At 44.4% G+C, this 27,929-nt stretch overlaps 2 protein-coding genes across 4 annotated transcripts; both read right to left on the reverse strand.

The window, feature by feature from the left end:
* Nucleotides 1-411: 411 nt before the first annotated feature.
* Nucleotides 412-5,308, reverse strand: LOC110479953 (uncharacterized). The gene is made up of 8 exons (XM_021547573.2): nucleotides 5,175-5,308; nucleotides 4,897-5,096; nucleotides 4,456-4,527; nucleotides 4,093-4,230; nucleotides 3,352-3,404; nucleotides 2,679-2,762; nucleotides 2,360-2,452; nucleotides 412-982 (listed from the first exon to the last, which is right to left on the reverse strand). The coding sequence occupies exons 1-8, from the start codon at nucleotides 5,306-5,308 to the stop codon at nucleotides 932-934; spliced, it is 825 nt and encodes a 274-aa protein (XP_021403248.2). The 3' UTR covers nucleotides 412-931.
* A 202-nt stretch (nucleotides 5,309-5,510) lies between these two features.
* Nucleotides 5,511-27,813, reverse strand: TRAF5 (TNF receptor associated factor 5). Of its 3 annotated transcripts, none has more exons than XM_021547548.3 (12): nucleotides 27,750-27,813; nucleotides 16,207-16,339; nucleotides 15,446-15,777; nucleotides 14,260-14,317; nucleotides 12,895-12,996; nucleotides 12,394-12,558; nucleotides 12,013-12,090; nucleotides 11,557-11,631; nucleotides 11,196-11,288; nucleotides 10,133-10,261; nucleotides 9,446-9,614; nucleotides 5,511-8,986 (listed from the first exon to the last, which is right to left on the reverse strand). In XM_021547548.3, exons 3-12 carry the CDS (start codon nucleotides 15,658-15,660, stop codon nucleotides 8,409-8,411), a joined length of 1,662 nt encoding a protein of 553 aa, XP_021403223.1. In that variant the 5' UTR covers nucleotides 15,661-15,777; nucleotides 16,207-16,339; nucleotides 27,750-27,813; the 3' UTR covers nucleotides 5,511-8,408. The 3 variants fall into 3 exon arrangements, with proteins under 3 accessions (XP_021403223.1, XP_021403221.1, XP_077638020.1); XM_021547546.3 differs by having other exon boundaries at nucleotides 10,121-10,261; XM_077781894.1 differs by lacking the exon at nucleotides 27,750-27,813 and having other exon boundaries at nucleotides 10,121-10,261; nucleotides 16,207-16,987.
* Nucleotides 27,814-27,929: the final 116 nt, after the last annotated feature.

The raw sequence follows: 27,929 nt of genomic DNA on the forward strand, positions 1-27,929 counted from the left end.
AGCAGACCCGTGAAGTCACTGTCACTGCCTGTCTCAACACCATTCCACAGCTCTTTCTCCATCAGCCTAAGGTATGTCGATGGCACATGCCTCACTGCACTTCAAAGAGAGAAAGACTTGATAGACGCCTCACAGGATCAGAAAAGCAGACTACAACTCCAGAGCTTTCAGTCTAGGAACTGCAACTCCAGATGGGGGGGGGGGGGGGTAAACTGTCTATTATGAACTGAACACCTGATTCAGATAAAGAAAACCAGAGACCTTTCCTGCTTCTATTTTAGAATAAAAATAATTTGCTACCATTACTGCTCTAGAGTATTTTGCTGTTACACTTTCTAATGAGATAGAGCAATAAACTGTCCAGAGAAACACCACATCTCAAATTCTGAAAGAAAATAACATATTAGTGAATGAACTTTCAAAAAAAAATCATTTATGTGAAAGGATGTTCTATTTACAAAGGTCAGTTTGCTCTGTATGATATCCATAACCACTACCAAAAAAAAATATACATAAAATAAACACCTTATCTTTCAAATAAACATTTACAAATATTCTGCTTGAAACTACTAGAAAAATTAAGACATTTGAAATGAAGAGTGCATTCTGCATGCAGTTAAGATAGAAATTACATTGCTGGACTTCAGTGTGTAATTTCTTATCACTGTGAACAACATACACTTGGGCTTTTCTGAAACACCACAGCTTGGTTATTACCTTAGGATCTCAAAAGGAGGACATGGATCTCCATTAACAAGTTATTAGCTACTCTGTGTTTTCCCATTAAGAAAGGACATCCCAATTTTCTTCTCAGTAGGAGGGTCTGGTCTTGTCCAACTTGGTGTCCTTTTCCCTGAGTTTCTCCTTAGTGTTCTGCTAGGATGATGGCTGGCTTGATACATCTACCAGTCCTTGGTGAGGACTCTTCCCATTACAAGGCAGAGTTCAGAAATTCCAGGAGCTGGGCACGGTTCCGGTCTCTCTGTAGAGCAAACAAGCAGAGGCAGTGGTTGGACAAACCTGTACTCAGGAGCAAGGCCACAGATCCCTGTTTTCTGTGGGGCTTCCACGTCCCAAAGCAAGCACCATTGATACAGCTGAATCTAACCAGCTACCAGTGAGGTGTGGGTGCCCAGGGGAAGTGCCAGGCAATGGCTACACTTGAGACAAGCTGTCAGTATTCCATGAGACATTTCCTAAGTGGCTCCCTAAGGAGGCTCCACTGGGTTGTCATTGTGCAGCTCACAGCTTGCCCAGGAAGGAACTCACAAGCACAACAGATGCTCCTCTCTGGTGGCTGAGGCAATTTTCACTGTACTCACAGCAAGTCCTGAGCTTTAGGAAGTATCTTTTTTTCCCTATGCATATACAATAGCTTATGCAGCATAACAGAACCCTGAATTTGGGTTCTCTCTTCACATAAGAGATGACCCAACCAGTCAATTTCAGTGATTTTTATTAAAAAATATTGAATTTTTAAATATTGTAAATAATGGATGTTGTTAAATTCAGCAAGACCACAGGCACCAATCGAAAAAAAGGACCAACATCAAATATTTGACATTAAATATTGTAACAAAGCAGGCTCCTGGAACAAAACTAGCAAACGTTCAGCATAATTTAACACGCACTTTGGTGTCACAGAGAGAAGATAATGTGTTTTCAATCAAATTTAACTTAGAATGCTCAGGACTGCTTTGGTAGCTGTAGAATGAATGATTAGGGCTGAATCTGAATCTGCCAAGCTGGATACTTCAAGGAAGTAACACTTCCCGACCAGTACCAGAGCCCTCTGCAGGTCACCCTAAGGTGCTGAAGAGTGGAGGTATTATTTAAGTGCTGAGTCCAAACATCCACAGGAATAGCACAGCACTATGCACTGGGTATCTCAGCAAAAATATTTGACTGCTCTGAGAAAATGCAGGAGCATGTGGTCCTAATAATACAAATGGGTTTTTAAAAATTCCTCTTTAAATAAAGGGTAGTCTTGCATGTGTAGGAAAAACACAGTGAAGTAGCAATTACCACAAGCGATCACAAGAGACTGAAAGAAGATGAATACAATTAGCACCACTGTAAGAGAAAGCTACAAACTGGCTAATGATTACAGGCTGAAATTCTAAGGACCTGCACAAGCATCCTTTGGTTTATCTGCTCATGACTGAGTATTCCAAGCCCCTTCGTAACATAAAACTTGCCAAAAGAATGAATTAAAATTTCTCAGAGGGCATCACAGCCGCACTAAAAGCTACATTCAGTTTACAACTCTTAACCACTCTTCTACAAAAACTACCTCTACAAAAAATATTAAAAGATCAAGTATTTTTTCTTAGGAACATTTAGACTAATTAACTCCTACCTCTATATCTTCCTTAGTCTTTTTTATTTTCATCTTAATTTTCTTTCCAGTTATCATGCTGTAGTTTTCATTCTTCTTTTTGTTCTTGAAGAACTGAAATGAGACCACATGTTAAAAACACATAACCTTTTTTCTGTAGAAATCTTATGTAAAATAACAGACAATAATCTTTTATACTTCCTTACTGTCCACAACAACACAGAGAGAGGTTTTGACTGGTTGATGACCAAACTGATGATCTTATAAACAGTTTTATGACAGGATGGATTAAGTATGTAGGTGAGAAATAAAACAGGGCTTCACATTTGGACCAGCATACCTTGGAAAGCTGGACAGGTCCTGTTTTCTCTTTCCTTTTCTTCTTTTCCTTCTTTTTCTTCATTTTGTTCTCCTTTTTCCTCTTCTACAAGAATAAGACATACACTCTTATGCTTACAGCCTAACAAGGAAAAAAAACCCCAAACCCCCCAAGGATCTCTCAAGACCACTCAAGTGAAGACAGCCACAACTGCTGGCCCTCACCACTGCTAGACAAGTAGTACAAAGTAACACAGCAGAGTTAGCAACCCTTGGGACTCTGAGGAACAGAAAAGGTCTGATTCCTCGCCTCTCTCTTTTAAAGTAACCTCAATATAAATCACTGGACATGGAATAGGAAAAATTACAACAGCAAGAATTTACCATTCACTTCTCTCACCAACTAGAAATAATTTCTTCTAGAAAATTCTATAAAGTTATCAAGATTCCCTACTTTTCTTCAGAGACTACTCTAAACTCCAGCTGGGCCAGCAATGATTGGCAAAAGTAACTTTTATATGTTTTCTCTTTTTGTATAAAGTCAGGTACTCATCAGTTCAGCTACCACAACCCTAAAAGCATGATTTAGATTTACAAAGCCACAGAAAAAAGCATTGTCTTACATGACATTTAAGGTTATAATATAAAGAACTGTTTTGTTTGTTAAGTATTTATATATCTTTGTAAACTTTTACCTTTTTGTTGTGTTTTTCCTTTTTCTTTTTCTTTGACTTAGACTTAGGAGAATCTAAAATTAAGGAAAGAAATAAACAACAAAATTAAATCCTGTAAGTTTAGCATTCTGAAAAAGGCATTTGTTTTACAGATAAGACAGAGAAATGTGAAACATATGAAGAAAGTTCTATAGGATATATATATATATATACACATACATATATATACACTGACAGAGGTTGAACGAACCCTGAAAAAGAGAACACATTAAGTTACTGCCACTTACTGGACTAACATGGAAACTGAAAATACCTGATTTACTGATTCTGCAGATGTGCTGGCTTCACCCAAGTTCTCAAAGTTAAACACTTGAAATGTTAAGACCAAAGTAGGACTAAATCAAACCTACAACTCTGGTCCAGATAGACTGGTGAAGTAAACCAAGATCTGTGTTTTGAAAATGCAAGAAATTGAGGGGCTTAAATATATGCAGCATATTGCTACCAAGTAATATCTATTTGAATGGCAGTTTTTCTTTAGAAGGAATTCAAATTAACACAAGAACATTGCAAACTGTTTGTGAAGTGGCACCTTTACACACAATTGGAAAGGGTTATGAGAGAGACACTGAACAAGCAGCACTGGTATTCCGCACTGTCACTCTGTGGTGGTTTGTTTTTTAAAACAAACTTCCAGTTTTGATTGCTCTCAGGAGTGTAATCAAAACTGGAAACCATCATCTGCATGTGGAGGTAGCTTACCTCTACTACTACTGGAAGAAGATGACCTTGATGATGAGCGTGATGAGGAGGAAGAAGTGGATGTACTGCTAGAAGACGATGTGGATGAAACAGAGGAGGATCTGCTTCTGCTGCGCTTTCGTTTCCTTTTTTCTTTTCCTTAGGGCAACACAAGGCAACAGTGACAAGCCTGCTAGCAACCGTGACCTACAGAAATGACTCTCAGTAGAACTTAAAACAAAATAAACCCCTGTTTTGAGGGGTTGGCTGTGTTTTTCCCTGCTCTTCCAGCGTGCCATGGTCTAATGCCACAAACCCAGTAAGTGACACAGAGGGTGACACACAAACAAACACCACAGAACAGCAACAGATTACAGCACCTACCTCGGGCCTTCAGCCCTTCTTCTGAGGTTGCACACAGCGTCCTACTTTTTTCATCCTTCCTGTTATCCATATCTAGTCAGAGGCAAAAGGACAGTCAATAATATCATTTCCCAAAGACTTTGGAGGTGGGGGGGAGTTCAGAAACAGGGGAAAGGAGCCAGCACGCCTGAGGGTGGGCCAGGTGGGAAGGGAGCACAGAGGGTGACCCGGTCCAACCCCCCGCTCCAGCAGGGCCATCCCGGGCCACACGGCACAGGCCGCACCCTCTCACGGCACGGCACCGCCCTGCGAAGGGAAAGCTCGTTCAGCTCAGCGCCACGAACCGGAGCCAGCAGCCCCCGTGTCGGGCCGTGGCCGGGCCACGGATCGCGGCCGCAGGGCCCCGCGCCCCGGCCAGCCCGGCCCGCAGCCCTTCCCGGCCGCCCCGGGCCCCCGCCGCACCCGCGCCGCCCCGCCGCTCCTCCGCCGCCGCCGCCGCCCCGCCGCTCCGCCGCCGCCGCCCCGCTGCACCCGCGCCGCCCCGCCGCTCCTCCGCCGCCGCCCCGCCGCTCCTCCGCCGCCGCCCCGCCGCTCCGCCGCCGCCGCCCCGCCGCTCCTCCGCCGCCCGCGCCCCGGAAGGGCCGGAGCAGCCCCGCCGCTTCCTGCCGCCCTCACGGGCCCTCCCTCACGGCAGCCGCGGGCCCGAAACGCGGCCCCGCCCCGTCCCCTTCCCCCCGCACCGCACCGCGGTCCCGCGGTCCCGGAGCGGCTCCTGATCCTGCTCTGAGCCGCAACAAACCCAAGCCCTGCTGAGCGCAAAGCCGCCCCGCCACGAATCACCGCCCCGGTGCATCCCCACACCTCGGATTTTCATCCCGTCTAGGATTTACTGCACTTGCTCTGCGATATCCAAGTGCAAACCCAAACACCCATGAAGCACATTGATTCCTAATCTTAAATTGGTTTGTTTTTGTTGTTTTTTTTTTTTTTTTTTAATTAGTGTAAAAAAATACCCAGTACTCCACATCCTTAAAAGTATGCTTCAGTCCAGCCAAATGGAATATAGGCCATAATCCTTCTGGAAGGATGATAAAATTATTTATTCTTACATTAGATTATGTACACAGTAAAGACATTCAGCTAGAAAAATGCCTCTGTTGTAGTAAGAGATATTCAAACAACTACAAACTATGAATAAATACTTTAGAAATGTATCGTGTGCTGATGTAGAAATACCCTACGCTCTTTTGGTTACTTACCCAGTACAATATTATTGAAAAGTTTTTTGGTATTCTTCATGCAACATCAAAATTCTTCCTGATATTCATGCTATACAACTTTTTTTTTTTCTTTATTAAGAATGGGATGAAATTTAAAACCCGGTTCACAAGCAGTAAAAAAAAATCACTGAAAATTTTAACATAAATCTCTTAATTCCTGTACTAAAACAAATTTAAAGAAGGTTGTCTTTAAAAAAATTAATCTTCTCAACTAATTCTTTATAAAACAGGCAGTACTTCAAAAGGGATGTTTCCATCACCCAGGATGAATTTGTGCTTCAGAATTTTAAAAGGAATATTTATGGCAAAAACCTAAACCCAACCAGTAGGTAGAGGAGAAATTGCAGTAGGAACTGCCTAAAACCAAACATGCTTCCAAAATCTGTCTAGGAAAACACTAAACACTTATCCACATCACAATGCCATCACCTACTCTAGCAACTAGAAATGGAGTTTTAATAATACTTAGCTCTTTCCATGCTGAAACTTCTACACAAACATTTAAATAGCCCTAATGCTTCTGCAAGTATTATTACCCCCATTTTACATTTGGGGTGGTGGAGGCAGAGAGGGCTGGGAATTTCCCAGGATCCAGGCCACACACATCCTTTTCATCTTGCCTCCCTTGCTTGTCCGAGTTCTTTATCACTTTCTGTATTTAACACTCAGTGTACTGGAGAGCCCCAGGACACAGGGATGGTACATTCCCATCAGTTGTTAGTGGTTATTATGCAAGTTGTGTGTCACTTTGAAAGTTACATGACAAATATTAAAGTAATAAGCGATATGAAAGCCAGGCTCAGGGTTGATGTCACAGAATGGCACACCACTATCAAAACAAGCCTGCTCTTTCTGAAACCAAGTGTTATGCCTAATTCATTCTGGTTTACAGCTGAAATTACTCTTGAGGTCAATGGTGGCAGTACACAAGAATAAAATTTGTTCCTCACAATCTGTCCCAGGAACATAGGAAAGCCCCTATGGTGGCTCAGTACATCCTGACATTATAAAACAAAAAGGACTTGTAGATCAAAACAAAGATTCTGCATGTGCTAACCCACCATGAGGTACAGATTACTAAGGTCTCTTCCCCTCCACCCCTGAGTTAGAAAATACGTGTGTCTGAACTATGTCCTGAAAACCATTTGGGAAAGTGAATGTCTAGCAATAAGACTGCAGATACAAAATAAAGTATTTTGCCTTCATCTTGGTATCAGTCCTTGGCATTCTTCATTTTACCACATTTGCCCTCCTGAATTTTCTATCTTATGCTTTTCAGTCTGTGCCCTGTATTAATTTTTATCCTGCCTAGTTTACTCTAACTCTAAAACCAGCTTAGTTTCTTGCTGTCTCTTGATAAGCTTTGGAGCAATGGATAATGCTGTGGTGTTTCCCTACCTGTAAGAGATGAGAGATGCAAAATGCTGCCACTTGTAATAACAAAATCACTGAGTATGCAAAATTACATCCCTCTTACAGGCACCCAAAGGGCTTTAAAAAGGCACATGTGTTCTGTGTCACTTGTTCATCAGTGCCTGACCTTGGTGGTTTTAGTGTGTCTTCAATAAACCCTGTACAATGCACACATTCCTTTGCAATATGGAAGGAACTTGGAATAAAAATTAAGATCTTCACACATCACAGTCAGCAGCTGTGTCATCCCTTAACAAACACTAGAGCCGCAATGATTGTCAAAATTGGGTTCTTACAGCAACCTCACTCCCTAATCTATTTTCCCCCTTCTTCCCCAAACTTCTAGGAGAGAGGAAAATTGCATGTTACATAAGTGAGCTATTCCCCAAGCTCCTCCTGCCTTTTGTAGAGCTGGTAAGGCCAGAAAACATCTCTTTTGCACAGATGTGGAAGCAAAAGAACCGGAGATTTGCCCCTCTTCCAGCAGTGCAGCCAGGAACTGGCAGGCTGGCCAAGTGCCCTGCATCTGGTCATGTCCTGAGAGGTGAGAAGCACCTGCAGCTTTTGGCTTCAGATAGGAACTATGAATGTTTACCACCAATGGAAACCAGTCCCAAGGCACTAAGCAGGAGTGGAAAGGACACAAGAAAGCTGTTGTGACCTGGGGTACTCTGTACAACTGAAACAACAGGCTAAAAAGGTAGGAGGCATTGGCCCCTTCCTCTGGGCTTTCTGGAAAAATACAATTAAAACAAATTGTTTTAAATGCTTTCCCTGCCTAACTGAAGCCATTCTCCCTGCTTCAAAAATCCAGGAGATGGAGGGATCAAGACATATTGATTCAAATTTGCTAATGTTGAAATGTTTCCATTGCAGACAGAAGAAATGCACTTGCACGTCTGGGCATGGCTTCACTTCTGTCTGAGGGAGAGAAGCCCACAGGCCTGCCTGGGCTCCTGGGAATTTACTGGAGGAGGTTCATCTCCAAATGCCAGTCTGGTGATGGGAGCCAATCATTCCCTCCACCGTGGACTGAATCAATCTGGATTGAATGCATGTTTGCACCAACCTGGACTTCTAGCTGCCTTAAAAATGCAGTCTTGAAGAAAAGGATAGAAAAGGAAAGGCTGATGCTTTGGCAATTCATTATCTGTCCTGTAGTCCAAAGTCATGAAACAGTCTCAGTAGCTTGACTGGTGGCAATTTGCTATTGCATGGCTGGTGCTCACCACAAAAACAGCTCCTCATGCTTACAGCAGTCACATTGAGTGGGCATGCTTTTCACAATTCTTCCAGATCAGTTAGATCCACGACCACTTTCAAAAAGAGAGTATCATCTCTGATGTAGGTGTTCTTTGTGCTCTCCAGGACGGTGTGCGGCACAAAGCGCGGACAGCCGGAGGCGATATTCATTTCTCCATCCGGCCTTTTGAAACTGCTGCTGTTGGGGTCAGCTCTAAAGACATCCACGATGTGATTTTTTTTCCCACTTTGGTCCAGAAGCATAAGTGTAACCTTCTGCTTGAAAGGCCACAGCAGCAGCGAGTCAAACTCACCCCTCATGACCACGAAGTAGAGGGAGATGTGCGTTCCCTTTCCCGAGCCGTCCCCATTCAGGTAGGCTCTGGCACACAACCTGTACCCACAGCGGCTGGTGTAGAAGGGCTGGCTGGCTATGGACAGCACACGGCCTTCCACTGCCTCTCTTTTCTTCTTCTGGTAGTCTGTGATTTTCCAGATTAATTTCCCATTGTAGCACGTGCCTTCCAAAAGCTTAAATCGTTCTTCATTTTTATTGAGCTGTGCTTTGTGAATATTGATCTGGAGATCATGTTTGCTGGACTGATCTTCTAAAACAACTGAGAGAAGAAGGGAAAAAAAAGAATTATCAAAAAAAGAGAGAGACACTTGGTAAAATAAAATTGCCAGAGCCCTGGATAAAATGAGCACTCAAGAGTCAAGCTGGCAAAACCGATCTACCCAAGCCTGAGTACTACTGCTGTTAACTTTTTTAAACTGTAATTGCAGCTGGTAGTTGAATAAGAAAAGTATCAACTATAAATCGTGAATGCCTGAATAGCACCATAGCCTCCATCACAGTGCAGGAGCCAAACCAAGGCCAGTGCTGTGGCTCTGTGGCCCTGCAGTGCCACTGGAGTTCTGTGTAGTAGGGATATGTGGGAGAACACCACACACACCATCACAATTTGGTGTCAGAATGCAAAAAAAGAAAGCCCTTTCTAGTAGCACCAGAGCCTCTACTTAGCCCCCAGTAAATCAGCAACCCCCTCTACCTGTGCAGGGAAGTGCCAACCTACCTAAACGCTGGTCGTACGTCTCCATCAGGGCAATCTTCTGTCTCACGTTTTCAATTGTCTCAAACAGGGGCTGCAGGTCTAATTTACTTTGCTGCTGGTTTGCCATCTGTATTAGCTGTTTCACTTGTGATTCCAGGCGTGCAGACTTATCCAGGTGACTGGCCAGAGCCTTCCCAGTTCATGCCATTGGAAGAGGGTGGGAAATAGAGGCAAGAGATATCCATAAAACCAGATATTTGCTTTGAAATAAGATACTGAAGTCTTTAGCATGTCAGCAGTATCAACAATATGATGCATTCAAAGTGCTCTGCTGGCTTAGGAATTTATCCCAGCACTCCTTCATGATTAATTCAGCACATTTACAGACTGAGAAGCCATCTCTCATTCAGAGCCCATTCACACTGCACCACTTCATTCAACTCATTATTCAAATTTACACCTGCACATTTGCCCTGGGCATCTGACCATGTAGAATTTGTACAGTGCTTTTTGCTCAGATCATGTATCCAAACTTCTGTATCAATTAAAATTAAAAGACAATACCATATTGTAAAAAAATGAGAAGGTCTTGGGGAGATTTATTATTGCTGTGCTATTAATGGCAACTATTACTGGAGAAACATATTTCAGGATGCAAAAAAGCAATTGGTAACAAAAGTAAAATCAATGTCTCACCTGAGTGCTTACCATCAAGTTGCTATTGTTACCAAACAGTTGTGTATACTGTCTGAATTCTTTCTCACACTTCTTAATGGCATCTGCTAGCTGCTGGATTTTGATCTCTTTACATTCCAGGTTCTTATACAGGTCAGATATCTACAGATGGGAAAAATCAGAGTATAAATGCTAAGGAACACCAAAATATACAATGAAGAAATTACAACGTATCTGACTATATAAGAGACACTCAAAAAGTTAACAATGCAAATCCTTCAAGTGAGCTAGATAGAGCACTCCTTAATTCACTAATTGTGAATAAGCACTGAAAAGAACTGAATAGATCTGTGTGGCTCCAGGTGCAAAGAGGCTCCTATCTCTCATTCCCATCATGATGATCCATTCAGCTCTATAGTGGGATAATATATACTTACATGCACAGGTGCGTGTCTGTTTCTATGTGTATGTATATGCATTTTTTTTCCTCTAGTGAGGTCTAACCAGCAGAGATGAGTCAGTGAGGGATACACTCTTCAAAACTTCAAAGTTTTAGCAGTTTGGGACTCTTATTTCTTGCATAAACAAGCAAAGAGTAAGTCTCCCATCAGCTTGGATCACCTTGGTTAACAGGACTGGGCCTACACCCAGTGTCTCCAGCTGTTAGCCAAAGAAGTGATCTTGAGCAGAGAGGTGCTTGCAACTGGCTCTGCTGTCCTCCGTGCTGCCTCCACACAGAGCAGGTGACCTGGGCAGCTAAAGGCCCAGGAGCAACCTGGCCAGTCAGTGAAACTTTAAAATACTTTATCTCTAAACTCATATCCAGTGTAAAGCAGAGACTGAAAGCAAATGAGGTGAGCAATAGCAAGGAGCTTCCCACTGTGCTTGGTGGAGTGTATACATGCCTGAGCACAGAGAGGTTTCTCTGTAATTGATTGACTTCACTAGAAGCTTATTTTGTCTTCTGAGGTGTGAAAAACCACAAAAACAGTCTTTTAAAATGTATCTGATCTAAACCAGGCAACAAATGTAGAATCTCATATCATCCCCTAACCAGTCAAGAACTGCTGAAGAGTGCTCATTAAATATGACTTACCTGCTCTTCCAACCGGGAGTTCTTGTCTAAAATCTGCAGCATGTGTTCCCTCAGGGCACTGTTTTCATGTTCAGCAAGTTTCCCTCTTTTAACCTTAGTGAGGCAGAGGGGGGAAATGAAAGAATAAAATAATAACATAAGCAGATTTTTGAAAGTGTTGGTAAAAAAATTATTGATGCTAACATTCAAAATGTCTCCTTTATGCCTTGAAAGTGAGGGAAGGACAGTCCTGATTCTCTATATTTCAGCTTAGCCAGCAGAAATGGTTGTGAAAGGACATAAATTAGTTATTTTAATTATTCTGATTGGTCTGGGAGACAAAGTCCAGTCCTGGTACAGACAAAGATCAGTAAAACAGTACCTTTACATGACAGCCGTACTGCTTGTATGGACAGTCCACTTCTGCCTCGGGACACACAGCATGGTGCTTTTCAATCTGCATGTATTAATGAAGCAGTTTGTGATCAAATAAACACTTAGTAGTTTGAAGCACTAATAAAATCTAAATGCCTGCAAAAAGGGTGAATAAAGGCCATTGTCATGACATCACCAATCACTTTACCAGGAAAATGAGTATTCAGAATCAATAAGCAAGCCAGGTATTTTTCCATGCTGCAAAACTCCAGTGGTTTGCTGTGACAGAATAATCCACTTATAAGATGGGAGATATATCCCTTTTAGGATTGAACAAGGGAAACTCTTAGAGCAATGAAATTTTATTGGCACTGGCCAATGGGGTCTGCAGCATAGCTTTCAGTTCTCATAAATTCATGTGATCTGCTGAATCGCAGTATCAGAAAAAAAAAAATAATAGTACCTCTTTTTTCAGAATTATTTGTGAACAGTTTTGGAGACAAGGCACAGGATAATCAGGACAGTCATTTTTCTCATGATTCTGAAGAATAAGAAAACAGAACAAGGCAATGGCTTTCATTTTTGTAAAGCAGTATATACAGAGGAAGATATGCAAAAAGTAATCCCAAACATAAAAATGCAAGCCACGTATCACTTTTTTGTTCATAAGAGAGCATCATTAATTGGTATGATTTAAAGTGCATTTATTATACTTTTTCCTTCAGCTACTCAGCCAAATTTTTTTTCAGGAATTAAGTGCCATTGCAATGTTGGAAACTTTTGATTCAGCAATATCAAGGGTAAACAGGTGCTATGGATTCCTGGGAATGCTTCATAATCTTACCTCTATGTTAATGAACACCACATATGTATTACAGTACTGGCACCTCTCTTCTCGGAATTTACACTGCTGCCTCAAGTGCTCCTTCAGGTCTTTGCGAAGAACTCGATCCCGACATCCATCATTAGTGCATTGCATGCATTCAAACAGACACTGCTGCAGATGCTCCTGCAACACACAGCAGCAGATTAAATGCCAAATTGTGACCTGGCACATTTCCTCAAATAATCAATCACCTCAGCATTCAGAATATGAACGAACACTGCGATTTACAAAGGCTACATAAAGCAAATGGTTCTTAAAAAAAACAAAACCCTAAGGCAAAGCTGGAACAAGCTAAAAGCTGTAATATATGCCACTTACAGAGTATAGCTGCCATAATCTTTGTACTTAAGCCATGTTACTACAATAACTCTGAAGACAATCACGGGAATTTAGCTGATCATGAATACACAGAGCTGTCATGAAAATCAAAGGCTTCAAAATTTGATCAAGCAAACCAACCTGATATCGCCCCAGAATTACTTTTGAACTGCAATCAGGAAAGTTTTTGCAGAACACATGCAAGTTGAGAACTTCTCTTTTACAGCAGTTGTCTTTGAATACCTGTAAAGGAAGCAAACAAGCCTTAATATGCAGTCACCCTTAATATGGGTCACATGGGATGTTATAAATAATATAAAAGAACAAAACATCACTACAGATCTTCTAGGTGTTCAAGTGTAGACACCATAATTGTGAGTATGGCTCTTGGTAATTCATACTGAAAATTTGTATTGAAACTATAAATTCAACCATTTATGATATTTCTAGTAAGCATAGGTTTCCACCCCCCCACCCCCCCCCCCCCACGTAATTATTCCAGAGATGCTGATCCATCCTATAACCAGCAGGACTAGTAGCACAGGAGCTGGATAACCACTGCCAGAGCCTGCCTGTATCTAAGAGAAAGCAGCTGGAGCTAACAGGCTCTGAAAGCCAAAGCAGCTCTGTGCATGTTCCACTCTGTTCAAGCAGAGCCTTTGGGATGGGGGCAGTGCTGAGATATCCTTTCTGTCACCTCTGAGAAGCAGCACCGTGCTCAGCTGCGTGTGCAGAAACAAATGAAGCCCCCAGAACCAGCTCTCAGTCTTATTTAGAGATCTTCCCACATTGCTGTCATTAAAATTTGCAAGAAGTAGAAGATGGCAAAATAAAAACAAAAATCCTGTGCACAGTCTGATTATAATTTCCTATCAGGATGAGGAGAGAGAGGAAGGAGACATTTCATTTCCCTGGAAAATTTCTGGCAGAACCAGTATATAGTATACTTTTAAGCTTTGGAATATAAATAAGGACCAATGAATCCATTATAAAACAAAACAACCAACACCAACAATAGCTTGCAAAATGCAAAGGATTAACTTCTCTTTTCATCTAAAAGTTACCCAAAAGTAAATTAAGTCTTCAGGGTTAATGAGAGCTAATGGAGAAAATCAAGCAAGCAAATTATAGCCAAGTTAAAATGAAGACAATCAGATAAACAAGATATCCCAGCATTTAAAAACCAAGTCAGTAAAATCTCCATTAAAAAAACAGATATCTGGTGAGTTGAGAGGATTCAAAACTTTGTGAAATTCTTCAACACTTTACTAGAAATACAGTGGACTAAAATGAAATCACTTTAGAACATGAGGTATAAAATGAAGCTTAAGCTAGACAGCCATAATCCCTTTCTGGGAGAGCATCACTGAGTACACTGCTTCCTTTAGCATTATTTCAGAGACAAAAAAAATGCTCTTCCCTGAGGACTAAAAGCCACCTTGTTCTCAGCTGTCTTGCCTTTCCCATGTAAATGCTGACTGCTGAAATAAAGCTATAGCCACTTACCTCATGCATTTTTATTGTTTCTTTGTCAACAGGACAGGTGGGTACTGCATTTAACTCTCTAGATCAAAAGAAGAGTTGTGTTAACCCGCAGGAAATTCAATTTACTTTATGAAATTGGGCTATGCTATAATCTGACTCTGACAGAAGTCAGCAGTAGATAACATAAAAACAACAACAAAAAGTCCTTTAGAAACACTTTCATCTGGCAACTACACAGCCAAATTCTGCCCACAGCTCCAAGAGAGCATAAAGCAGCAACCATGAATACGTAACAGAAAGCAGAGTCTGTCCTAAGAGTGTTCAATGGCAAAAACCACAAGATGTTTTTTAATTAAGAGAACGTTGTCACTTTCTGACCATCTGCAGATCACAAATGTCATATCTCAGAAAATCTCATTGTGTGCTTTAAACCCAGCCTTTGTCTACTAGAAGCAGTGCCCTCCTTGTTACACCAGTAAAAGAAGATCTAATGGCTTCCTTCTTAAAAAGCATAGAAAGTGTGTAAAATCCAGGAAAACAGTGATAGGCAGTGCAAAAGGAGTCAACCCAGAGACAAAGCAGCGAACATGAAGCATCTGAAGTTCACAAAAGATAATGTGACATCCATCCACACAAAGAGGCTCCTCTGCAACCTTTCCAGGTGAAATCCTGCCCTCAGGTACACCAGAGTCCATAATGTATTCCCAGACAGGTCTGGAGGGTAATCTCTTTTGCACCAAGAAAGAGAAATGTCAGCAGCCTTGTGATCTGACTGCAGCATCAGGTAATATGAACATCAGTTTATAATTCTGCTAAATTCAGAGGAATTATACAGAAGCAAATGAACACAGCCTAATCTAACCACCAGGACCAACACCGTGAGATATCAACATGGCCAATTCCTCTTAGAAGAGCACCATGGCAGACAGACAGACCACAGCAGCATCTCACACAGCACTATCAGCTTACATCAACAGTTTCTTCACGCTGACTTCCCTGCGGCTCACCAGCACCGGGTGAGGTCTTTAGAGACACCTTTAAAACCCTGAGCACGCAGTCACTGGGCTCAACAGAGCCCTTCCACTGACTCCTTCAGCCTCTCACCGGGCCGGTAACATTCTCACGGCACTCACTGCTGATTTACAGAAGACGTGGGCTGCTTTTTTTAGGCAAGGGAACAAGGGGAGCTTGCGGAGTCCGCTCTCACCTCAGCGCAAGGATGCACTGCTGGCAGAAGCGGTGCCCGCATCCCGTCTGGTGGGGGTTGCGCAGGACCAGGTGGCAGTAGGTGCACTTGTACCGCTCCTCCAGGCTTTCCACAAACCTGTAGTCGGCATCGGGCTCGAAGTCCAGGGAGCTGGCGCTGGAGGAGTTCTGGCGTGTGAAGATGCCCGAGAGAGCGGCGGGCTCGTCACAGGCCATGGGAGCTGCACTGGGAAGCGAAGCAGCCGCAGGGAGAAGCTCTTCAAATACTCCCTGGCAGCCTCTCTGCCTCGGCTACCGCTTGCAGCAGGCTGCTGCTGGCAGGAGGGCTCTCATCTGCAGGGGGGAGACAGGTTTCAGAGAGAAACATGGTGCCAGCTATGGAAGAACAACAAAACACTCACAGAACCACAAAAAGATCACGCTACAAGCATCAAAGCACACTTCTTTGGAAAAGAGCTTCACAATCTGAAAATTATTCCACAGAATTGAGATTTTTATGGTTTGGCTGGTTTTTGATTTTTTTTTTTTTTTTTTAATTTTCTTGCAGCAGTTCTTAGTTTTAAAAAACGACAAGAGTCTCAGATACAGCTGGGGAAAGCCGAGGCCAAGTTTTGGGCTTAATGTTCACCAGCAAAGTCTCCACTTAAAGTAAAGCCCACCCATACGACTTTACAAGATCATTGCACTGGTTCAAGCAGGAGATGGCTTTGTGGTTCCCCAGCAAGGAGCATGCAAAAAAAGAAGCCAGCAGGGGGATTTTACCTTCTGTTTCGGTGTTACACGAGTTGAAGCCTCTTAACTTGACATCTTTCTTTTTCCCATTGATCATTCATTTCTAGCAGTAAACTCTTATTTTACTTAATAACGTGCAAGTTTTTGGCTATATTAATTCTGTCTGAAAGAAGTGGTGGGAAAAAAGAAAGAAAAGCATGGTTGCAATCAGAAGTATGGTGTTTTTCTTTCAACCTACCATAACTCATACACAGCACAGGAATGCAACGTTAATTTTCCAGTAGGAAAAACCATCAACATTTGTTCCAAGCCTTAAGCCACAAACCCTGAGATTTGTCACCAGTCTTTCAACCTTGAAGTTTTTATTTTTTTGCAAGTAGCTCAAGCCCTAGAGCCACTCTGGTTGGCATTTCTTGCAGCTTTGGACTCAGATGATGTTTTCCTTACAGGGCTGTACAAAAGCACAACACACCTGAGCTTCCAGAGCCTCATTTCCTGAAGGAAGGGCTCAGTTTTACAGCTGTGCTGTGGGATGCTATTTCTTCTTTGTGTGCACCATCCACCCTGTCAGTCACTGGAGTCACTCTTACTGGCATCAGCACCTGTCTGAGAGCTCTCACTCATCTCCAGTAAGGTCACTGAGGGCATTTGCTGCTTTTGGAGGGAAGCAGGGCCAGCACACGACCATTAACAACCTTGTGTCTGGCATGAAACTGTGTCCAGTGCTGACACTCTGCCCTCCCTCCCTGCTGCAGTGGCCTCCTGGCCCACAAAAGCAGCAATTAGTGATCTGCCACAGAGCACCTTGGGCTTCAGAGAGCAACATCCATTTTCCTTTCCACTTTAACAATCCATACTGGGCGAGGAAATCCTGCAGACAGATAATGTGCCTAGTTCAAAAACACACCAAAGCACTTAACCAATTAAAATGTATTCCACAGCCAACATTTAAGTGCTCCTGTGGCTCAGCACCCTTGTTAGTGGCTGTACATAATATTCACCTCCCCAGCTTGCGAGAGTCTCCCTACCTTATACCAGGCTGAATGTCTGACATACTCCAGCACAACTGAGCATCTAACATTGGTAGCCCTCAGGAATATGAACCATAATAATATTCCAGCCATTAAAGACTTATTATTCCAACAGGAGTTTGCAAATTACCCTGTTTGGTCCCTCCAAATGAACAGACTCCTGCTTCAAACCAGACAGGGCTGTCAAATTGCTTCTTTCATTTTTAAACAGTTGATCTTTCCTCCTCTGAAAATGGGGTTCCCAGTTCCCTGACACCTAATAAGGAGCAATTCTCCTTTCCTCATGTCAACCAGACATGACAAAATGCAGCCTGAGGGATTGCCAGTCTCCAGTCTGGGCTGCCTCAGTAGCAGATGCCAACAGCAGAGTGTTCCTGCTGCTTCTAAAGCAGATGGAGAGCTGTCACCATTCACTTCCAGAGCATGGACCACCCACACGATGAGCTGCCTAAGAACTCACTCTGCCATCGGTCAGTGACAACCCTGAAACAAATTTCCTTCCTCTCTCTTATTACTGCTCTCTCTCCCATTTACTTGGCATACAATTTCCCCAATCCTATCATGTTCCAGTACTTACCTCATCTGCTGGTATGGTTTAGCAAGCTAATGCCACTCTGTTGTAAAAACACACTAAAATAAAACCACCACCAACAACAATACCATGTTTTACCCATTTTGCCTTTAGGGATCTTCCTTAACTCCAGAAACTCCAGCTGGGGTGACATATTTTAGGCAAAAAAGTTATGGGACACATTAAAAATAAACAGTCAGCAGCCCAAAATTCCATTGAGAAAACTCCTCCAGAGTTCTCACTGCTCGCTATATCAACCAAAATAATTCCCATTTCTTTCTTCAAGGAGCCACTCTCTTGTGGTATAACACCTTCCAACTCTCTTGCTGAAATGAGAGCCTGTATTTCTTTAAACACCTTCAGATCCCACTCCTAAAAATGGAGAGTCCTGGCATCTCCATGAAAGCAACTCGTGCACCTCAGCCTCGCCCAGGACAGCAGTGCACAGCTGAGGGCACCTCAGGGCACAGCAAAGAGCAGCCCAGGTGAAAGGAGAGCTGCCTGCTCAGCGGCCAGAGCGGAAACCTCCGAAGATGAGGAGCTCACCGCTGCTGCCAGCCTTGCAGGAGCTTTGCTGCAGGGCTTGCAGCTGTTCTGCTGGAAGAAACGGGCTGCTCCAGGAGAGGGGCTGTGCATGGCAGTGCTTTGCTCAAGCTGGAGAGGTGCCCGTGTGAATCAGCTGGGGAGACTCAGAGGAGCTGAGAAACAGCAGCCCCGTGCCAGGCAGCGCTCGGTGGGATGCGCTCCAAAGCAGCCCAGGCAGGTGCGATTCCCATCCCAGCACTCACCGCTGACTCGGGGCACCTGCAGCAGCTTTGCTCCCGCTCCTGCCTCCCAGCACACGGGCTCTGAACTGAAACCAAAGGGAAACCGTCAGGGGGAAAAGTGCTGCTGGCTGGCAGTGAGAGCAGCCCAGGGTTATCTGAATCAATTTCCTGCTTACGCTGATGCCTGGCCAGCGTGGGTAGGGGCTGAGGTAGCTTTCACTTCTGTCTGCTCACAGCTTCCAGCAAGGGGAAGCTGTCCTGCCTTTGTGTATGCTGCAATTTTTCAGCACACGTGTGAACTGTAACGCTGGTTTAAAATAGCAGAGAGCGGCAGGCTCATGCTGCATAATGATGCTCTTGTGGCAGACACGGTGCACGCTGTAAAGGCATTTTCACTGCAACTGCACTGCAACAGCACACACACAAAACTCCCCAATCTAAGGAGACTGAAAACCTACACGTTAAAAAAAAAAAAGGATTCCCCTATACGGAAATAAATAGAATTAATTCTGCCCACACATAAAAAAGTGGTATGAATCACTAGAAGCCAAGCCCCAGTCCTATAAACAGCTACCCATGAGTGGGAGCTCAAAGGCAGTGCAGTACAAAGAGCTCCCAGCTGCACCTTTCCACCACTTCAGCATCCCAGCCTTGCCTGCACGAGTTGCACAAGCAAAATGCTTCTGGAACAGCTCTTTCTATGCAGCTGCCTTAACCTCACTGGAAATAATCCAAGTGGGAGAATTTTCATAACAAAAATAAACTTTATCAATTGGGAGCTGTCTTGTTTTAACTACCACCACACCAAACTGAGCCCAAACATTTTCCAGTAAAATGCTCCACACTTAGAATTGCTTCTTGTTCAGAAATTGAGCAGAACATAATAATGAGAAAAATCAGCATGGCCGTGACTATAAAATTGCATCAACATTTTAAACCCATGTTCAAACAGCTCCTCTCCAGCACTGCTGCTCTCTATCTACAGCACCAGCAGTCAGAGTGACAGAGGCTGTGTGGAACCTTGATCACACTGAACTATGGTGGACAGATTAACTTCTTCTAGCCACAAAGACATACTTTCTGCACACAGGAAAAGCCATTCCTTATAATGTGGTTGCATTTTTTTTTTTTTTAAGAGAACATGTTTTTCCTGTTTTCTCTCATATGAAGCCAATCATTACCCCATGAGCTATGAGCGCACCATTACAGCCAAAACTTCCAGGACAGCAGAACCAGACACGGGCACTGGGTGCTACCATGTCTCAGACTGAGAAGGGAAAATATCCAGGTTGTTATCACAGATTTGATCACCACACATGGACAAGAAGACAGGATCCCTGGTCCAGCTGCCCAGCAAATGGGGCTGAGAGCCCATCTTCTGTCAGGTTCACTGCATGAGGGCAGGGTGATGCTCAGCCACCCCCCAGGACTGGGGTATTCCCAGTAAAAAGCACCTTCCTCACCAGCTTCCATGTCACACATTCAACAGGGCACAGAAAAAAAGGTTATGCACCTACCTTTTTGTAGCTCTAGTTCAGCTGTGTTGCTTTGCCCTAAGACACTTGGTAGGGGCAAGTCTTAGAAGATGCCCTGCCCCTCCCTCTAAAATTGTCTACCTTTTATGGCAGATCAGACCTGTCTTAGGCACAGTGGGAAAAGTTTTGTCAAATTTGGAGGTCTAAGATCAAGTCACTTCATTGGGAGGTAACAGGCAGAAACAGGATGGAGGGGAACATATCTTGCATTTTAAAAAAACCCTCCAAGCTGCCTTATAAACTACTAAATTTATAAACAGATTAGCTGCCTCCAGTACTTTTGAATTAAAATAACAGAGTTGTATGATTTACTACTCTAAGGCCCTCCAAAACCCTGCTATTTTGGGGACAAGAAATATATGCCCCAACTCGACACACAGAAGAGCAAACAGTTTGCTAAAGAATGACCAAAAGTATCTATACAGTTTGAGATACATATTTAAGCTATAGCAAGTTATATGCAGTCATGTGGAAACAGGAGATGATGACATCTGACATCACTGGGGATCATCCTTGTCCCTTCCAGCCCACCAGGAAGACTTAGAACATTTTGACTGACAACAAAACACACTTGCAGAGTCTCCATATGGGAGAAGGCCCCTGGCTGCACCGTGTGTGTCCCTGCAGCACAGAGGCTGAGGAGGGAAAGGATTCCCTGCTGCACCAACACAGACCCACTGCTACCACTCCGGGCTCGCTCCCACTTCACCTGGCAGCCAATGGACCTCGGGAACTGCTCTGCTGTTGTTCTAATCACTTCAAAGCTGCAGGGCAGTGACCAGCTGGTACCCAGGAGAGAGTATTTCCAACAGCAACAATTTCCTATTGGATATGTGCCTGAGCTCCCCTCACCCCCCCACCCCCGGGGATGTTGCTGCAGAGGACAGCAGAATAATAATTTTCTTTAGAATATAGACACCACTATGCTATTGAAGTTACAACTGTAATATTACCTCATCCTCAAGGCACAGTAAAACCTTACTAAGCAAGCATCAGTTTGCTCATCTCCATAGGCAAATTTTCACTAAGCAGAGTAAGACAGTAGGGTTTCCTTTGCATAGAGGTACAGTCAAGCATTACAATAAATTCCCATAAGACTAGACTGCATCAGGGTTTTAAGACACAGGTTACGACACAGCATTTAAAAAAAAAAATTAAAAATACATTCTTACAATTAATGAAGTGTGTCTGGTGCTAAAGCAGCTTTGATTTTACAGCCAGTTTACTTATTTGCTACATCTACTGTTTTCCCTGGATGTTCTAAAAATAATTAATTAATTTTGCATTATCAAGAAATCTGTTTCTAATCAACACAATATTGTTATGCCTTAAAATAACCTAATTCACAGCTGGAAAATCACCTTGTTGCCATCACTTCTGCAGCGATCTCTGAATGATTTATCACCTTCCCAAGCACTGACAGAAATCTCAGTAAGAAGGCTCTGCCTCTCGCCCTTACAACAGCACGATACCACTTTGCCAGTTCAGGGGGTGAACTTGTTCCCTGAGATGTTTTTGGGTCTGCAGCCTAACCCCAACCCCTGTGTGCCAAGTCCCTGAACAGCCCTTCAGAAGTGAAAAATAATTCTGGCAAAGTGAAGCTCCTGCCAGCATTAACAAGACACATTTTGGTAAAACCATACCTGGAAACTGTAGTTGGTCCTCAATGGGGAGAAAATGAGAGAGAGACAGAGCCAGAGCGTACCAGCGTGAGCTTTGTGGTTAACACAGCAGTACAAGCATTTTAAAACAGCAAGGGAGTGGAAATCCCCCAGAGTAGCTTTGAAAAGATCATGCATGAAAATGTTTTAGAAGTGTTAGGATACAAGACAAGCCACTGAAAAGTATTTTGCCTTACTGCAATGTAGGGACTGCAAATTTACCATCTGGAGCACCACAAGGTTACCAAGGACGTTTCTCACAGTTGGAATCCAAGATACAGAGTAGATTTCACCTTCCACAAAACTGGTGAGCGATGTGATCAAAGAAAAAGTACAAGGGCAGCAGGAAACACACAAGGACACAAGAAACACCCAGGTTCAATCCTGTAAACCCTCCACAGTAGCCTTGCAAAGCCGGGTGAAGCCATCCATTGCAGGATGTGAAGTGGCAGCTCACAGAGGAAGCAGCACTGGCTCGGTCACATCAGCTCATGCCACAGGCTGCACAGGCATGAGACATTCAAACAGAACTCTCAAACGGAAACAAAATACATTTTAAGAAAATAAACATTTTATTTGGTTTTGTAATAACTTAAGTGGCCATAAACCCTAATGGTTTTGTAGTCTCAACTTAATTGTGCACACAAGATTCTTGGCAGCCTCTCTCCCCAGTCCAAAATGTGCTGCCCTCGAGGCAGTGCCTTAGGCTCCATCTCTACCTCCACTCTTTCTTTATCCTCCTCTGTCCTCTTCCTTTGCTTTCTGGTCTCTTGTTTTAATTTTTTCCCTTTCCTTTCCTGAAGTAACTTACTATATTTTCTCTGAAAGAAGTAATTTTAAAGTCTCCTGTTATTTAAAATACTAATTTTCCAAAGAAAGTGTCAATTCTCTTTTGTACTTAATGCAACATATACCCTCTTTGACCTTTTCCCTTTAATTGAGCTTTCTCCCAAAGCATTTCTAACCTATTTCAATTTCCATCTCCCCTCCCAGGAGGTATCTCAACCATGTTTTCCTGAATCTTCCGTGAAGCTCTAGAACAAAGACAAACCATTGCACCATGAAGTCAGTGGCAAAGGGAAAGACAAGCTGCCTCTTTATGGGATCAGTTAAATTGATTTGAATTGCATTTCTCAGCACAGCCTAAGCTCCCTTCTAAGTTAAGCTTTTTAACCCAGGTGTCCTTTCATCCCTGACACCAGCACCTGTCCTCAGGTTGCTTCCTGGTCAGGCTGTAGACTGCACACAGGCTGACACCAGAACAGCACAACAGCTTGTACACAGACTGTCCTCGAGCCTGCCAGCTCCCAGGGAAGGGCACATCCAGCTGGATTTCTCAGGAGGAGGCAGTGCTGCAGAAACTCTAGTGCTCTGCAAGCACAGCTCCAGGAAGCACCATCTGCTTCTGGGAAGCTTTGGGGAAAACCCCAAATGGAGAAGTTGAGTGGGAGCAGGATCTTAATTTTAAACAGTTTGACTCTGCAGATGAGTAGAGAGCAGCAGGCCAATTTTATTGCTCGTGAGCAGCCCTTGACCTCCTCCAGCACCAAACACAGTGCTGAAACCCTAACCAAGTTTCAAGCAAACTCAGGGGGATGAACTCAAGGGAAAAGACAGACAGCAGCAGCATTTAGGAAACAGAATGAAGAGACAGAAAACTGAAATAAAGAAACAAAAGTTACTGAAAAAAAAAAAAAGAGCTAGGGACAAAAAGCAAGACAACTAACAGGCTTTAATTTTTTATCTTTTAGAGTACTGAAGCCAAAGTGAGTCATCACTTTTCCTAACAAATAACTGGCCATTAAAAATTTTGCAGAACTAGGTCTTTGGGGTTTTCAAATTCACATCTCTTCCTCTGCCCTATAGGAACACAATGTTCAGGACTTCAGCTGATTTGACCACTCTGTTGGTTTGGCCATGAATAGCTGTTTAAAGCACAAGAGATCCTTGGTTTAATTTTCCATGCCCAGACCCTTTGACTCAGTCTTAATAAAGAACTTTATCAGCATCCATACAGAAATCTATGAATCAACTCAATGGTTATTCATCTGAATTACTAGGATGAGCTCAATTTTTTTTTTAACCACACACATGTGTTTGATGACACGTAGACACACATTTTTCTAGCCACAGCTGTCAGTGAAAATACAACTGCTAATGTAAAAACCCAGTACTCTCAGGGATCCCATGAACATGCTGTTGGGAAAGTGGTGACAGCAAAGATGGTCACCATTTTCTTTTCTTAAAAAGAAAAAAAAACATCAACAGGAAAAAGGATGTGTTCTTAAAAAGTCCTTTCCATGAGGATAGGCTGGAGATGTACAGAGGCAAGAACCAGGAGTGGTGCTCTCCCACGGCCCCTTCTCCAAATGCAGTGGGCAGTGGAAAGCTGTGCTGCTCTGCCTGAGCATGCTGCCATAGCCAGGCAGCCACAGCATTTTTTGTTTCTTTCATAGGGCCACATTCCAGTTTCAAGCACATGGATATAGCAGACAAGACTGTGAACCATATGACTTAGCACAGGTCAGACCATTTTATGTCTCACAGCATCTACTTTGGGAAAAACTGCTTTGCACGTGGGTCCTAACCTTGAGGTTTGGTTAGTCACTAGGTGGTTTTGCATAATAATAGTAACTTCTATATTTTGATATAATCTTCTGCAAAGTAAGTTCACAGCAACATACAGGATCCCTGTATGCAAACATCAGTATATTACACACAAAGACTTGCTTTATCAGTCCCACTCCCAGAGACAAACATGCTGAACTCCAGAGCACTCTGGGCAATCCCATATTGAAATCACTGTGGTTTAGGTGCAAACAGTTTCTCACACACTTGTGTATTTATTGCAATATCGAGCAGGGGAAACTGGAAATTTTTGCAACATTTTTATTAACAATACAGCATGACTCAAGTTTCCTCACTTTCCCGAGCCCAGCCACACACCAGGGTAAAGAGGTTAGCTTCTTTCCTGGGCTGAGGGAAGATACTGGAACAACTACACATCTGCAGCCCAAACTGGCACTGATAAGGGATTGATGACTAACAGTGTGATCACTAACCCTTCGCAGTTACTGCTGAGAAACTTGGACAGAAAAGCCCCAGAAAGCAGAAGAAGAGGTTCTGAAATCCTCAGCTCAGGGCGCAGACCCAAGGGCACGATGGCTGTAAGGTGTCCCAGCCAGCTGGCTGGGTCCTGCAGCAGCAACCCTCAGGCTGCCACACTGCTCTGGGCAGGGAATGGTCCCAAGAACAGAATGTCTGCGAGACAAAAAAACTGCCTGAACCCCTGCAGCCACCAGCAACTGCCTCCACAGGATCAGGAGACCAAGAAAACTACAACTCACACACTCTCTGAAAAATCAGAGAAAGGAATATCTCTCCCTAGCCAGATAATTCTTGATGATTAATTATGTCTATTTATGCAAAATCAAAGGGTCAGACAAAGAGCTGAAGAGAGAAGGCTATAAGGGTAACTTGAAGGTGGGCACAAATAAAGTCCAGGAGATGAAGCAACCTTCAAATCTGCACTTGCCCAGTGAAGGGATTTTGCAAAGTGACCCAAGTAATATCAGGCACAGAATGAAGAGCTCCTGACCTGTCCCACAGCTTTGACAGTTGTGTAAGAACTGCCCCTGACTTAGAGAGCCTGTGTGCTGAAATAAAGAACTGTCTGGTTTCTGCTCTCTGCACTTACCTGAATTCTTTCTGTCCAAGTCTACAAGAGAAGCTTTCTAGCTTTAAAATCTTGTCCCCTCCTGGCTGTGATTCCTTACCCTCTCAAAACTCCACAAACACCCTGTGAGCGCCACAAGCTTTTCTTTCTTCCTTCATGGTGTTACTCTGAATCTGATCCTTCAGCAGCTTACAACTCTTCACTTTCTAACCCTGAAGTTTCCTGGGAGGTACTCACAGATGTGCCCTATCGCTGCAGACCATCTTTCTGCGCAGGCTGAACTCTCAGCCTCTCCTCTGACATCTGGGTTGTGGATGATGCCCAGCCCACAGGTAGCACGATGACCCCAAGCTTCCCCCACAGCCCTTCTTCTGCACAGCCCGTGTCCCAACCTGACACAACCAGACCTGTTCCACTCAGCTCCATAACCCTCATCTCCCTCTCAAGCTTTAAGTGTTAGATCTTCACAATACCTCACCAACTTCTGCTGCTTCATGTATGACACAGTATTTCTTGTCCACTAACACAAATAAAACTTTCATCCATCACCATCATCCTCTGGTTTTCTTCAAATCAAGGGTTTAGGCTGGAAGGGACCTTAAAGATCATCTTGTTCCAACCACCTGGCCATGGGCAGGGACACTTTCCACTAAACCAGGTTGTTCAAAGCCCCATCCAGGCTGGCCTTGAACACTTCCAGGAATGAAGAAAACACCCATTTCCAAATTCTTATTTCTCTTGAAATGTAGTATTTTACTCATTTATCCACCCTGTGTGCTGCCACAGGGATCATTTTTCTATGCCATGGCCACAAGCACATCACCGCTCACTGTCCCTCCACTTTCCCACTGCACCAAAACCTCATCACTTTCAAAGCCTGTTCTGGTCTTCCTCCACTTGCCTCTGCATTGCCTCCAATGATGTAAAGGTTTCCTCTCTGTTCAAGCAATGATAACAGGCTCCACTGCCTCCCTGTCATGTATTTGAGCAAGTGTGTGCTGAGAGGGCAATTTTTTTTTTTTTCCTTGAGAGATATTAGCAGGCTGTTCTACTTCAAATCTCTTCTCCAAGATCTCCTTTACCAAGCAGCTGGGAACAACTGGCTTCTGACTCTCAAGGTGATCCAGTGGGTCCCACTGTCCCTTATTGTTCCCCCATGCAGGCATGTCCCTCCCTCCTGACTTGAAACTATGAACTCCCTTCAGCCAAGGGCTGCAGTTCTGCCTTCCGCTCACACAGAGGGGTCCTCGACCACAGCAAACACTTCTCTGCACAACAGAAATACGATAATCAAAGCCAACAGCAAAGGAAGTTGTCCTGGGTGGTTTTAGGCCGAGTGCAACACATCATCACCACACCTGCTCAAAAGCAATAATAAAACACAGTCCTCAGAGAAAAGATGATGATGTGAAAAACCAGCCAGGCCCAGGCTAATGCACAACGGCATTCCAGAGCACCCCAATTTTACCTTCATCACTAACCCTGCATGCTCTGTGTGCAATCAGCAGGGGAGTTTAAAAATACAACTGTTTCTGCTGCCAGCCTGGAGATGTGCCTGACCTGAATACACCCAACTATTTTTAGCACATCACTGCACTCCTTTCAGCCATCCCATATTTATAAAACGGAAGTTATGAGGAAAGTTGTTCTTGGCTGGCACCGGGAAGGCACAGCCAAGTTAACAATAGGCAAAGCAATTCAAGAAGTGCCAACAATAGGAGCTCTTCGTTTTTCCTTCTAAATATGAAGTGTTGAAAAGGTTTGGCTAAAGCCTGCTGCCTCAAGATGCTCCCAGAGTGCTGCTAATCAAGGAAAATCAGAGGACCCCCTGCACAAGCACAGAGGGGGGATTCCCTCCCCGCAGCAGCATTCAGCTGACACCAGCGGGAATGCTTGTTACCGGTCCCTGCAGTCTGAAGAGATCAGAGCTGCCAAGACATTCTCCATTCATCGAGCAGTCCCGGCTTTGTCTCCTACCCAACTCCCAAAATTTCAGCCCTGCGCCAACCTCTGGGGCGGGCACCGGGCCTACCTTTCCCTCCGGCATCCCGGGGGGCGGCGGCCGCGGCGCATCCCGGGCGGGGCTGGGCAGAGCCCGGCTCCAGGGGCGAGGGCTCCGCCGCACCTCGCACAACTCCCGGGGCGCCAACTTCGGCTTTGCGACCCGACCCTCCGCGAGAAGAGCAGCCCCGCGCAGACTTCTGAGCACCGGCGGCACTTCAGGGAGGGAGCCCGGCCAGCCCCCAGCGCTGCTGGCCCCGCTCCCGGACGCGCCCCGCGCCCCGGCCCGGCCCCGGCGGGTCCCGGCCCCGGCCCGCCCGCCCCGCCGCACCTGTGCCGGCGCTCGCCGCGCTCCGGGCCGGGCCGGGGCCGCCGCTGCCGGCGGTGCGGGGCCGGCCCGGCTGCGGGGCGCGGCTCCGTGCGCGGCTCCGGCGGGCGGGGGGCGCGGCGAGGACGCGCTGCCGCCGCCGCCGCGGGCGGGAGCCGCTTTCGGTTTCATGGCAACCCCCGG

This window comes from Lonchura striata, chromosome 3 (genome assembly GCF_046129695.1).
Source record: "Lonchura striata isolate bLonStr1 chromosome 3, bLonStr1.mat, whole genome shotgun sequence".
NCBI classification, from domain to species: Eukaryota; Metazoa; Chordata; class Aves; order Passeriformes; family Estrildidae; genus Lonchura; species Lonchura striata.